The following is a 14,098-nucleotide window of genomic DNA, read 5'->3' on the forward strand; positions in this document are numbered from 1 at the left end:
AGTCTGACAGCAAAACACTCACAAATACATGTAGACAGTAAAACAGAAGCTATGCATGTGCTGGAAAAACATCTGCATTGATGCAGAGATCCATCCAAGCTATGCTTACACACTGCTTCAACCCCCTTGTACAGACCTTAGTTTTGAGGCATGGAATTAAGTGAGTGAGCTTGTTCTGGTTTTCATAGTGAGTACTTCTGTCTTTATAAACTCCCTTAATTTAACATTTTCCTATTTTATTGGACTTTAATGTAAGCATACAAAGCCAAATCAGGTAATAATTAGTGAGTTAATTTAAAACAGAGGAAATACCTACTGATGTGTGTAATTATGACTGTCTACAAATAAGTCTGGACCCTATCTGGAGAATTTGAATCCCTAGTGCCTGTAATATTCCATGCTCCACACAAGCTCACCATAGAGACAATGCAGATCAGGAGTCATGGTGGTCATCGAGAAAGGGCTGAGAAGGTGTCCCTGCAGAAGCACTGTTAAGTGCTGATATCTAATCCCAAGGACACATTCAGCCAAAGAGAAGACTCTTGACTTTGATTTCGTTAATATTTCATTGTACTATATTCAGTCAAGAAAACTGTATTAATTAATTTTTTACAGTACCAGTATTAATAAATTCTTTGTTGATCACTGGCCTCCAACACAGCTACTCCACATATAAAACACTTCAACAGCTTAAAACTGTGTCAAGTATAGCTTTTCACGTTTGTCTAGCAGGTCTTACCTCCAAAAGTCCATCTTCAGGTAGGTCTGTGCAGTGGACAGCATTCTGAATCTTGTTCTTCCCAAAGACAGCACGCAGAGTTCCAGGTCGGAGATGACGAGCTATTTCCTATTGAACACAAGAAAACCAAAAGATTGTTGGGAACCACACTGTTGCTTTATGTTGTGGATGCAATAGTATCTTATAAAGCAAAATATTATTGTGCTATCAATATATGTGTGGTACACTATAAAAGAAAACAAAGAGGGGAATTCCAGCTTGTACTACACACATATACAGCTGCTGAAAAACCATGACCAAGATTGTGAAAACTAACTGCTTGAAACTGGGCCACTCAAGCCACCTCAGGTGAAATGCAGAACCCTTCGTATTACATATACACCTTCCTGGCACCTGTATTAATACAACTAGCCAACGTTAACAGCTTTGCAGCTCTCAAGCACAGAATGTGCTGTCCTTAGCGAGCAGACACAAGTCTATCAGCTCGCAGACTGACGCCTCTAACACTGAACTATTTGCCTCAGAATCTGACTTTTTGTGAAGCCCAGCCACTGAACAGCCTCTGTCTTCTCCTCTACAGTGCTTCTCTGACACTGTGACTAGTGCCAACATCTGATCCCCTCTGAAGATCAGTCCAGATTCTCTCTACATCTTTCTCTGTTCTTTGAAGTTGACACTTCAATACTATTCTTCATCTAGAATGACAAACACCTTCTTGGCCTCTCAGAGTGTTTCTCTTACTACTAGCAGATACCACTCAGGTCCTGATATGATTCCTCCCCTACCTCTTTACTATGGTATATCTCCCATCTTATACCACAGAGGATTGCCTTCACTGGCTCTCCCCTCCACTATGCTCTGTCTTTCAAGGCATAATGCAGTCCTTTTGTACTTCTCTGCACCATCACCTTGCAGTGCTGTCTTTTAACCCCTTTCCTATGCCAGCTGTGATACACCTTGTTGTCGTCTTCCCATCACCCTGTAGCTCTTCTCCAAGCCTACTTCATACACAGTGTGCCTCCTTTTAAAATTCCGTGGTGATGGCAAAACCCAGTTTTCCTTCCTTAAGAGCCTTTGAACATTCTTCCATGAATGCCTCCTGAGCACTGCTGCCTGTGAGGGGACAGGCTGATGACAGGCCCAAGCTACAGCTACTGAACAAAAAAAAAAAAACATTCTTCCTTGCTAACAGAGCCTACATCAGCCCCTTTCAGAAAAGGCACTGGGTACATTAGGGTGTAATCACTTTGGAAGTGGCCAGCAGAGTTTCACTGTGCCACTCCCAGGTGTTTGTTTCCCTGTCACAGCCGGAGGTTACTGCCCCCGCAGCCGAGTCACCAGCCTGGATCGCTCAAGCATTTCTTAACTTTCAGTGTCAAGTGGGTTCAAGGTGACTTCAGTAGTGGCTCTTGGATGACCTGGAAAACTTTGCACAGGTACAGATGAGGACTACTTGCATGATGCACACTCTCTTTTGGGATGGTAGTGAATGTTTTAAGGTCGTCCCAAAAGACCTCACAAGAGCATTATCTGACTACTTTAGCCACTTGCCAGCTTCACCCACTTGTCATGTCTCATTACTAAACTAAGACAATGGGACTTCAAGGCCAAGATCTTCCCTTAGCCCAGCCAGTCCTAGATATTTTCCTTTAATAACAATTAACAATTATGGTGATCTGTTACCTAGAAACCTACACCTGTTACCCACCTGGAAGATAATTAAATGGCTTTAATGCTTGGAGTGTGTCTAACCCAAAACATGTTACGAGGAGAAGTTTCAGTTCCCCATTGTTACTGTGTGTACATCACACATTATACAGGATATTTGGGTATGGATGTCAAGGATATTTGAATAAGATACACTTGGCATCAAACAAATTTTGCTTCAGAGCAAAATTCAATAGTTTCACTTAAAAAAAAAAAAAAAGCCTCAAGGAGAAAAAACCCCTCTTCCACAAGGTCCTCAAAGACTTGCGATAAGAAAGTCTGCTGGAGAAACAGAAGTCACATGCCAGTTAACTATAGTTATGTGACACTTAAATAAGGCCTTCCTTGAAACAATTGTTGATCCCAGTAACAGCAAGCTGTCAGGAAGCTAGCAGTAGCATGAGGCTTTCAATTATTTTAAGTAAAGTTTGGGCATATTAGAAAAAAATACTGTGGCTATGAAACTTTTGGAAATACTTAAGCAAGAAACAGCTCAGATCTAAAAAGCTAAAGCTTGGTATTTCATATTCTGTTTTCTATCCACTCTTTTGCTCAAACTGTTCCATCCTCCAACAGGTCCAAAAATGCTGCTTCTCATGAAACTTTCCAAAGTTTTCCCTTGAGCCATCTTCCTCAACAAACCCACTTTTCTTAATTTTTTCTTCCTTTAAAAGCAGCTCTGGCCTCCTTACTTATCATTTGTCCTGAGCTCTCATTTCTACTTCGTAACAGCAGTCTTCATGTTTCTTCTCTCAGACTCACTCTCTTTCACCAACACCAGCAAAAACTCCTACTGTTGCAGTATGCAATCTCCTTCCTTCAATTTTTCAACGCAAGTTGCTGTGCATTTTCCTGCCCTGGCTGAAACTCATCAGCCATCTTGTGCAAAAAGGGACTCGTTCTGTGCTGCCTGGCACTGCATTAGATCAGAATCACACAAGGGTAGGTCCTCCAGCACTTTACATTGTCAGTACTTGATCAGTAAGAATCTAAATTAGCCTTTCTTGCCATCAGTTAACAAACAGGATGAGAGGTAAAGCAGTCTCTGCTTATAGTTACATAGGCAAAAAAGGACAGTAATTGTCAATTCATTAGTTTTACTGTTCTGTTGCTTTCTTACTACACCACTGAGGAACCCTCCGGGAACAAGGTCCCTGTAAATGATGGAGATGCAAAGAGCTGTATGGGTCACATACATGTGTCCTTGTGTATGTATGGCTAGAAAACTTGGAAACATTTCAGGGAAGGAGGAAGAGAGTGCCTTACAGAACTTATTCCTCATAGCACATACTGATAATACACTCACTCTTCTGCTCCACAACAGGAAGCTTGCCAAGCATTTTATTTATAGGGCCTCATCTGCAACAACAAATATAATAGTGGGGTTTAGGTTAGTTCCCTCACATCCCTCCACCCCCTTCTAAATTTCTTTTTTCTAAGCTTTCTGATGAGTCTAGTTTCCAGAGTATGTATTTTGTGTACTGGTTTTCAAAAACTTTTGGAAAGGAGTCGAGAGTGGGATGATGGAGGAGTTAAGAGCAGCTACAGCTCTACCATATGCACGAGAGGAGAGTAACGTGTGTACACTGGAACTGCATGTGCGTGTATAAATAGGGATGCCATGAACTTGCACCTCACAAAAAAAACACTCTGCAGCAAAACAAACCAGGGTTGCTGTATTAAAAGGCTTCATCCTCTTTGGTCTTATTCAGCATTTGATTATACCTTATAGGCTGGGCTTGGATCTACAGCTAAGCTCTTTGAAGACCCTTGTCCTACACAAGATACAGATGCATATATTTCATGTTTCTATCTATCGTATAACCGTGCCCAGTGCAACACTGCCTGTATGAAGTACTTAGCACATTCTAAAATCTTTCTATTTCTATAAAAGTGAAGGGAAACAAAAATGTCACCAATGCCTATAATATGTCAAAATCAGACTGAAAAATCATAAACACACTCCTGAGCAAACCTCATTAACTGCTTTTCCTTCAAATGGCTGTTTTTTCATGAACTGGATGGGAAGTTATGAAGAACATGTATTACAGCCAAAACTGAAGATTTCAAGAAAATATGGCCAGGTTTTTAAAAGAATCTGCCCTGAATACCTAATTGAGTATCTAGGAGGGCTGAAAGGCCACTGCCCTTATTTCTGCATGCTTTGTTGTTGTTTAAATGGCATTCAAGGAAAAGTCAAAGAGGTGGCCACGGACACTGTATAGCAACCACTTCTTCATTCCTCAGTGGGAAAGAGCACAAACACAGAATGGACCAAAAACACATAAATGAACTTTTACAGCCTCAAACTTTGTTCTACTTGAACATGAACGAGAACAAGTCAACCTTGAATATTTGTTACTGGTCTTCTTGAGTGAAACAGAATAAAAATAAGAGTTTGTGATCAAACCCCCTCCTACCCACAGTGTGCTCCCATGGCAGGTTCATTCTTTTAGGTTTGCTTACAGGCCAACAGCATTCAGAGGACTTCTTGGGCTGCAAAAAACTGCACAGTCCCCTCTAAGCCCTCAGTAAGACACCTTGTTTTTCTTCTCTATTCAAGCCCTGACTGCTCATCTGCTCCTTGCTCTTCTTGGTATTCCTAATTTATCATTCTTTCTGAAGGTTTCATGTTGACTCAGTCTCCCCAACTCTGCTTTCCCCACCCTGCACTCTTGAAGTTTTTTCTTCTGCAGTTCTCCATGCTCCACTGCTGTCATGAAAGAGATGGTCCCTCTTTCCCCTTGAAGGTGCCAACTGATCCAGAAGGCAATAGCCAGCCTCAAGCAAGTCCCCTTCTTTTAAGGACCAGCTATGCCCTTGTCAAGGGAACAGAACACACATTAACTGTGAACAAATAAAATAATGTAAATTCCACTGCTCACTGTGGAATTTGTCTGGCTGAACTTTAGTCATCAGAAAGCTGACTGCCTCATCCAAGTGAGGCACCTGAGCTTCCCCTGTAGTGAGCAGAGGCTGATAAGCCCTTTCAGGAAAAAAACCCACCTCTTTCACAGTACAACGGGTATTTAAGGTAGTAGGATAAGTGCCTCTTTCTCCTCTTCCCATCACCACAGCCCTTCAGTTGCCTTTTATTCTCAGGGGATTTTAGCACCAGTCGTATCACACACTGCTGGTTGCTGCAGGGAGCCACACAAAATACTCATTCCTACACAAGCCATCAGCAAGAGATAAAATGATAAAAGCAGCACAGCTTCTCTCATGCAGAATACCATACTAGACAAGCATCTCCTATAACGCTTATTCGAGCTAAGAAACACCTTAACACTACTGTTACTGTGGGAACAACCTCAACTGATTGGTCTGATACATCCTTCACAGAAGTTTGCATCCAAAGACAAAGGCTTAACACTGTTAGAATGAAATCTGTAGTCACAGATGATCTTGTGCACGGTACCACAAGGGCTATCTTGCCTCAGCTTGCTTCACATGTTTTCTTTGCAGCCCATGCTCCTTCCAACTCTAGCCAAACAATTTTGATATGAGTGCTTCCCCCATTGTCACCTCAGTTTTAACCTGGTTTATGTTGCCCAGTTTCATGCAATGAGCCACCTTACATTCAACATCACCTGCTACAGAACACAGCTATTTTATACTCCTGCATCAATCTGAGGTCCATTTGATCAACCCTAAATGCAGTGCTAAGCCTTCTGTCTATATTACAGAGAAAAATCTACATAAGATGGTGCTCTTGCCACTCTAAATTTAACCAGGAAAGAGCACATTTTGCCCTGAAAACTGGGGCCCACCTGTTGAAAGGTACTTCAGAAAGTTTCTAAATACAAAACCAGGTCAATGTTAAAGAGAATGCAATAGGTTTCCACCAGTTTACATTTCACAAACCAATCCAGAACAGAAATCTCTTGTTCACAGAGTAATGTGTTTTCTCTTTCTTTGTGTTCCACACAAGCTGCAGCAATGTACCATGTACAAATATGGTGTCAGTATCAATGGCCTTATGCCCACTTCCAAGGGAGTCAGTGTTATCAGAAAGTCTTTTGTACTTTCCACATATCACAAAAAAGTAATCAAACCAAAACAACCCCCTCCAGATTAACCCTCTCCACACTAAACACCCCTGATCTTTTAATCTTTTTCACAAAACAAACCGATAGACAGGTTCTCAAGAATTTGTAAAGGTTGCATTGAAAGTCTTTATAATATTTAGTCTAAACTTCTATCTCCTGAACACTGTGCATTTGAGCTAGGCATTCAGGTTGTTTTCTCCCGACTGATGGTAAAATTTTTATGCCTCCAATCACTTACTGGCCATCCTGACAAGTTTCTTTTAACTGAGCCAAATCTGCGTGCATATAGTTACGTACTTGAAACAGAGTGGTTCTAAAAGTTTGTTCAGCAAATTAAATGATCTGATCCAGGCAACCGCAGTCAAATTTTCAATTGCAAGACTGTGAAAGGTGCATCTAAGGCTCACCTTCTTCCAAAATCAAATCGTTTTGCAACAGTAGCAGCATGTAATCAAAGAACAGTTTATTTTGTTACAAAAGCCTACACTGGCCTGAGTAAAAAAAAAAAAAAAAAACAAACAAAAAAAAAAACCAACCCCCCCAAAACAAACAAACAAACAAACAAAAAACCCCCTAAAATTCATCTGCTTTTCTGTTTATTTTAAAGTCAGCCTACCTCTGAACTACCAGTCTGAAGCCCTGTATCTTTTGGAAGTTTTGTTAACGGACCTAAAATTATCTTCCATACTCCAGTGTTGGCATTTTTTTTTGGAAGCTCACAAGTCTGTAGAAGTTGTTACACGGGCTCCTTCTCAGCCTCCATCCCCTGAGGCACTTTCATTCTCTCTGCCTCACTCCTACACGTTCCCTACCACTCCTCCTCTCTGGCAGCCTAAAGGTGCTGCACCAACTCTCCACAGACTCTCTGTTGTGGGCAGCAAACGTGGCACATTTGCCAGCCTGAGATAGCATTTTTACTGATCTTGGTGCTTCTGGTTGGTGCTTAAGCAATTCTTATAACAACTGCCCTGCTCCGGAACTTACTTACTGTTGTGTTTGTGTGCCTGTCTAACATTGCCAGTGGACTGAATTCAGGTAAGAGGAAGCAGCCACGCTTCTGAGTTAAGTGTAAACTAGGTTGAACGGTGAAGTCTTAAGGATAACTGACATAACAAATCTAAGTTGGTCACAAAATAGGAGTAAAGATAAAACATATAGCTATCTTGTTGTGTTATCTGGGTGCAATAAGGGATATTACTTGACATTGGAGAAAGGAAGCATTTAAGAACTGAAAAGCAACTAATCCCACAAGACATCAGAAAACACAGTAGAACTGTAAATTTTATTATTAGCTGCTTTACTTCAAGCTTTAAAGGTGAAATACTGGTCCTACTGATGCTTTTCCAGTGCCTGCAAGGCATCCAGAATTTCATCCATTTATTAATTCACCTGTAGAACATGGATAAAAAAATACTAGGCTGCAAGGGATATTTGGGGATTTCACTAATTCATGTTAGCAAAATATCTGGAGAGCCTCCAGTGAAAGTCACTATGAAGTTGCAAGACATTATTTTTAGTCTGCAGATATCTTGGCTGAGTTTTCCCCTGCAAGAACAAGAAAAATTATAAATTATCTTCTCCTCCGAAATTCCTGAGATGAAATTTTACATTTGCAAAAGCTGTCCAGATAGCTGAGCTTTACACTTTGCAAAGCAGAAAAAACTGCTTCAAAGTTCTACCGAGACTTCCCTAGCTGAACCCACTTCGGACCACCCACCTCAACAGAAGACACAGACAAACTGAAAGACAAAACTCACAAGTCTGCTGTGAACCCCAGAGTTCCTTCTCATTTGGGGCTTAGCATAGATGAGAGCTTTCCCTTCCACTCTGTGCCCTCAAGCCTCTCCAATCCAACAGCAAGCTTATTCTTGGAGGTGGCAGTGCTGCCATCTCCTCCCACACGGTTGTGAACAGTCCTGTCCTGATGGAAGGAATCACTCGTTATTTGTGTTACAACTGCTTTTTTAAAGCCTCTTCTGTGTTCAGAACTAGCTCTACTAGTCAGTGTTCCTATACATACTAAGATACAGCCCTGGAAAACCTACATGAAGACACAAAGAACAGAAAATAGGAGCAGATTGGACCCCATTTTTTGGAGTAGGAAACCAAGACGGGGAGATAGCAATTTCACAGGGGCACAAAGAATACACATTTCACAAGGATCACAAGTTCAACATCCAGCTCTTAGCTCAGATCTTTTGAATGCCAGACCAGTTTCTCAACTATTCTCTCTCCCTTACTTAATGCTGCTTTAACTCCTGATGATAAGCCACTGGCCACAAAACTCAGGCCATGCCAGGTCACCTAGGGGAACCTGAAACCTGCCACGAGAACATAAAGAACTGCTGCTCACCCATCTTCAACCCTGACCTTGTTCTAGTTCCTTGATGTAGGAAGTCAAGGGATGCAGAGAAAAATTCTTAGTAGGAGTATCCAAGGGAAGTCTCATGTGCATATTGGATGCAGTCTATCATAATGTAAGCAAAAGAAGCTGCTAAAAATTCTGCTCAGGTGGCCCTGCAGTAGGACAGAAAATGCTAGCCTAAACCAAACAGACCAGCCAGCAGGACCCCAAATTATTCAGCACGTTCTCAGCATTTGAAATAATCATTTTATATCCAGGTTTTAAAACGTCTCTGTTGATTAGTTAATAGTGTCCACAGTCAACGAGACCAGTGGTACAGAATTAAAACTATTACTGCAGCTGTTCTCATGGCTGTCAGAAATTGCAGACAGGAGGATTTAAAAGAAAATAATAATACCCATCATCATCATAAATACAAAACCAGACTACCTACTACTTGTTATTACAGAAGGGAACGCTTAGGCCACAGTATTTGTTTTCACCCACTTTGAAGCCTTCAGTAATATAGCTCAAGCAGAAAATAACTGTGCTCTGGCCACATCATGTACTCCTTGCATTACTACAATAGCATGCAACACACCTGGGGAATTTCAGTCCGCACACCCCACTGCAATGTACAGTACAAGGACACCACCTATGCCAGCTAGAAAGTCAACTGATCCCTCTTAGGGGAAACCCACTTGAGAAACTGATAGATCTCCTTCCATCAGTGATCAGTTCCCTTCAGAACAAACTCTTTTGTGTATTAAATTATCATCAAGACCCCATAAGATACACTGTGATCTGCAGCTGCCGACTGAAAGACATGAAACCTTTTGGGACAGCTACAGTCAACTTCAGGATACTCAAGTTCACAACATCCTCATGATTATATGGAAAATTAAGTGCCCTGCTGTCCTTTTCTACACGTTTATAACTTCTTCTATTGCACATTTTTAACAAGCACCTTTGTTCAACAAGCACTTTTGTGCTGACTCTTGCTAACTGCCTTCTATAGTGCTCTAGAAAAAGCTCCTGCAGCCTGTTTTACCAAGTTCTACCTTGGTTTGTGTCCTGGATTTGAGTGAGTGGTGGGGTTTTTTATTTGGTAACAGGGGAGGGGGCTACAGGGGTGGCCCCCTGTGAGAAGCTTCTCAAAGCTCCCCTGGCTCCAAGTCAGACCCACCTCTGGCCAAGGCCGAGCCCATCAGCTGCGCCTCTGCGATAACGCATTTAAGAAGGGACCTGGTGAGGAGGAGTGGGACTTGTGAGGAGGAGTTGCTGCAGCTGCATGAACACCAAGGTCAGTGGAGGAACGGAGGAAGAAAGGAGGGGGGAGGTGTGCCGGAGCAGAGACCCCCCTGTATCCTGTGGGGAGATGGCAGGGCGGCCCCCCCTGCCACCTATGGAGGTCTACGGTGGAGCAGACACTGATCTATGGCCTGAGAGGGGCCTCGCATGCCCAACCAAGGTTCTGTGCCTGAAGAAGGTCGGGGTCTTGTGGGAAAAGGTAGCCCCCACTGTTGCAGTTCAGTGCTGGGAGGATTGCAGCATGTGGGGGTGTCCCATGCTGGAGCAGCTCGGGAAGGGCTGCAGCCGTGGGAGGGACTCCAGTCGGAGGAAGTTGGTGTCCCACACTGGAGCAGTGTAAGGAAACACTGCGGCTCATGGGAAGGACTCACATCGGAGAAAGTTTGTGGAGGACTGTCTCCTGTGAGAGGGGAAGGAGGATGGAGCAGGGGGAACAAGTTCCGGAAGCTCCCCCCACCAAAGATGGAAGAAGCAGCAGCACTGACTGCACCCCCCCATTCCCTGCCCCTGCGCCGCTGGGGGGAGAAGGTAGAGATATCGGGAGCAGAACTGACCCCGGGAAGAAGGGAGGGATGGGGGGAAGGTGTTCTCAACATGTGGCGATGCTTCTCACTGTCCTACTGTTAAGTGTTGTTGTTAGTGTCTGTAATAAGTGTATGTTCTTTTTTCCTTCCCCTAACGAGTCTGCCTTTTGCCCGTGACCATAATGGGTGATTTGCCCCTCCTGGTCCTATCTCGAATCCCAAGCCTGGCTCATCTGTCCCTTCTCATCGCGGGGAGGGAAGGGAGAAGTGAGCAGCTGTGTGGTGCTCAGTTGCCCTCTGAGCTCAAACCACAACAGTTTATTATTTTCTTAATATTTTTTTACTGCAGATATCATTAGTATTACTTCATAACTTGAAGTATATGTAACAGCACTACAAAACTATATGTTCCAACAATAAGTCAGGAATAATTCAAGCAAAGGACAAGGCTATCTATAGTCAACAAAAAGCTGAGTCAGGCATGTAAGCAAATGCTCTCAGTCTATTCAAAGATTCTGCAAACACACAAGGTCACTGTGACCAGGATGCTAAGAAAGTAAAGAAGGAGAAAACAGTTGTTTAGTGCAGTAACAGTACAATTTTCTTCTCCAGACAGAGTGACTGCAGCACTTCCCATATCTTCTGGAAACACTGCTCCCTTTTTCCAAGGAAGGACTGAGGTTATAGATAATTCGGTTTTTGCTTGAATGCTTCTTTTCAGGGATTAACTTCTCTCTATTCAAAAACATCACTGTCCAATATAAAAGAGTGATTTGCTGTCTGCTGCAACCAAACAGAACACAAGGGAAGCAAAGAAAACAACCACATAGACTTAAATTAACTCCGAACCATCTTGTTCTCAAAAAGGCTCTTACCTTGTGCCTTTATGGACTGAATATATTAATGAATGTATTCTCAGAAGCCTCAGCAGCTACAGCAGAAACATAATAGAACAGTCCAAAGGAGGAAGGAAAAAAAAAAAAAAAAAAAAAAGAATCAAAAAGAATCACCAAGGAAGGTAGAACTGCTGTGACCACAGGAGCAGACTTCAACCTGGGAATTCTAATGAGCAGCTCTGTGTCTTACTGACAGTGTATTTTCACAAGAGGGAAGAACACTTTGATTCATAAAAAGTGTTAAAACTCTCCCATAGGCAAGGTAAATTGCATTTTAATCCAGTGTGGCTGGGAGAAACAAGCCCTAGAGAGAACCCTGCAGAATACCTTTGATCAGCCCACCTGTGTTAAATTACATTGTGTATTTTCCTGCACCAGGCTGTTATCATACGATCGCCTGATATGTTAGAAGCCTATCTTTTTCTACAGTAGTGAGAAAGAAAGCTTTTCTCCTTAATCCATCTAAGATATGTAAGCAGAGATACAATAAAGATATGGCATTAGGTAGCATTATTTAGAAAAACAAAACAAGCAAATGCTAAAAAAAACTAGGCAAGCAAGCACTTTTAAAACTTTGTGTGGTCACCTTTTAAATAAAATATGATCCATCTATATGAGATACTAAATCTGTAACATCGCTCTCTATAACTTGGCATACATTCAGAGCTTGGAGAGAACCTAAGCAGGAAGATGCAATACAAACAGGATATGGAAGCATTCATTTTGCAAAACAAGACATGCAGATGGACAGTTATAATCCAAACCCAGCGCAACCTGAAAAACCCCAACTCCTTAAGGCTGAATAGACAAATTTATGTAACTCATAGCATTTATAAGAATCTTGTGTTCATCACAGACGCTTAAAATACCACTTTTTTAATAACACCCACCTACTACTTCGGGATGCGTTCAGTCTGAGTGCAAAGGGAGCCTTTATGATCTCTAAACCAGTCTTCCAGGCTTCTTTCCCACCTACCTGTAGGTACAATTAGTCTTTGTGATTTCAGATTAGGCTAAATGTCTTTGTGTGTCTGCAAAGCTGAATGGTACAAAGTCTTTGACCAAGAAATTGAGTTTTCTTAAAAAGTAAATCTTCTAAGTGTGGCTTAAAGCCTTAAAAAAATGGCTAGCCTTATGGCGCTTTGCAGGGAAAGGCCTAAAAACCTAGCTCCAGGATACCCTGGCATGTTACCATTTTGGGGAGGGGGTAGGACATCTCTGTGACAGCACAGCAAGTCAAGGAAGATCAGTAACCAGTGCTGTTAATGCCCTGTGGCACATCCCTGCTTTCCTTCAGCCTCCGGGCTCACCCTCAGCTTCTCAGATCTTGTTAAAATAAGGCAAGCTATTCCAGCCTGGAACCAGACACAAGAAGCCCAGGAAGAACCAGTTCAAAGCCAGAGAGAGCCCATCATAGGGGAAAGATGGGAACACAGATGGGAACCCAGAGGCTTATAAAGTTGAGGCTGTTTTCCAGGAGGGCATACAAGATTTATGACAAAATGTCAGCAACTTCCTGAAGATGTCCAGAAATCAGTTAAGAAGGTTCCCTGACATGAGAGGATACTAAAATATCATAGTGACAGGTAGCAGAGGAAACTACAAAACTCCTACATAGGCTAGAGGGGCTTTGGTAGCCAACTGGGGGGAAAAAAAAAAAAAAAAAAAAAAAAAAAAGCCTTGCAGCAACCAGAAAGAAGATGCAAAAGTACTCCAGTTTCAGTCTTCTCCCAGAAGTCCCCAGAACCTTCTTTCCAGAGGATGAAAGCAGCAGACTCCTCCAGTGTCATGACTCTGTGGTGGTAGTGAGCCTGGTATCATTATCTTTTATTATCTACTTCACCAAATGACTGTAATTTGTGACCACTGAACCTAAGTTCCATGACCTCCCATCCAGGATTTATTTAGGCACTGCTGACATGTTCAAGTCTCGTAGCTCTGGAGCCTCAGATGAGGAGTGGCAGATAAAAGGGTTTTTTCCAAACTGTAACCTTGCCAACATGCCTCAGTCACATTGGATTTATAGCAGAGTTCAGTCTTGAGGGCTCTGTCAGTGTTTAGCCTCCTGATGGAGACTGCCAGTCACCACTAACAACAGCAATTTTCAACACATACACTTACCCATCAAGAATCAAAGTGAGCCTACAAGCTCCAGTTCCACATGACACTGAGCAGCCACTGTATGACAATAACCTTCAGGCAATAACAAGCTGCATTTAAAGCAAACCACTTGCAAGCAAAAGGCTCCTACTCCACTAATAGTGCTGACTTTTGTTCTAATGTCCCCACAAAGATGTATTTCAGTGAGGCTGAAGTCCCTCGTCTAATCAAAGGACTAGCCATCACCTGCAGAGGAATGGCTTGCAGAAGACAGTATGCAAGAAACGGAGCTCTAAGCAGGTCACCTCAAAATTGTAACCAGATCATGCACATGTGCCACTACAAAGCACGTACACACACACAATTAAAGCAAACAGGGTGGCAGGGGCTGGCAGAGCTCTTCAATACCCATTCAGAAGCAAGAGAAA

At 42.5% G+C, this 14,098-nt stretch overlaps 1 protein-coding gene across 1 annotated transcript in view; it reads right to left on the reverse strand.

Annotated features, from left to right (window-relative positions):
- NME7 (NME/NM23 family member 7) overlaps positions 1-14,098 on the reverse strand; it is a 93,534-nt gene that overhangs the window by 15,729 nt on the left and 63,707 nt on the right. The window contains exon 11 of the mRNA XM_033005147.2: positions 740-847. Coding sequence (XP_032861038.1) covers positions 740-847 — 108 coding nt within the window. The remainder of the gene's footprint in view (positions 1-739; positions 848-14,098) is intronic.

Source organism: Tyto alba, unplaced genomic scaffold (assembly GCF_018691265.1).
Source record: "Tyto alba isolate M040663 unplaced genomic scaffold, T.alba_DEE_v4.0 Super-Scaffold_14, whole genome shotgun sequence".
NCBI lineage: Eukaryota > Metazoa > Chordata > Aves > Strigiformes > Tytonidae > Tyto > Tyto alba.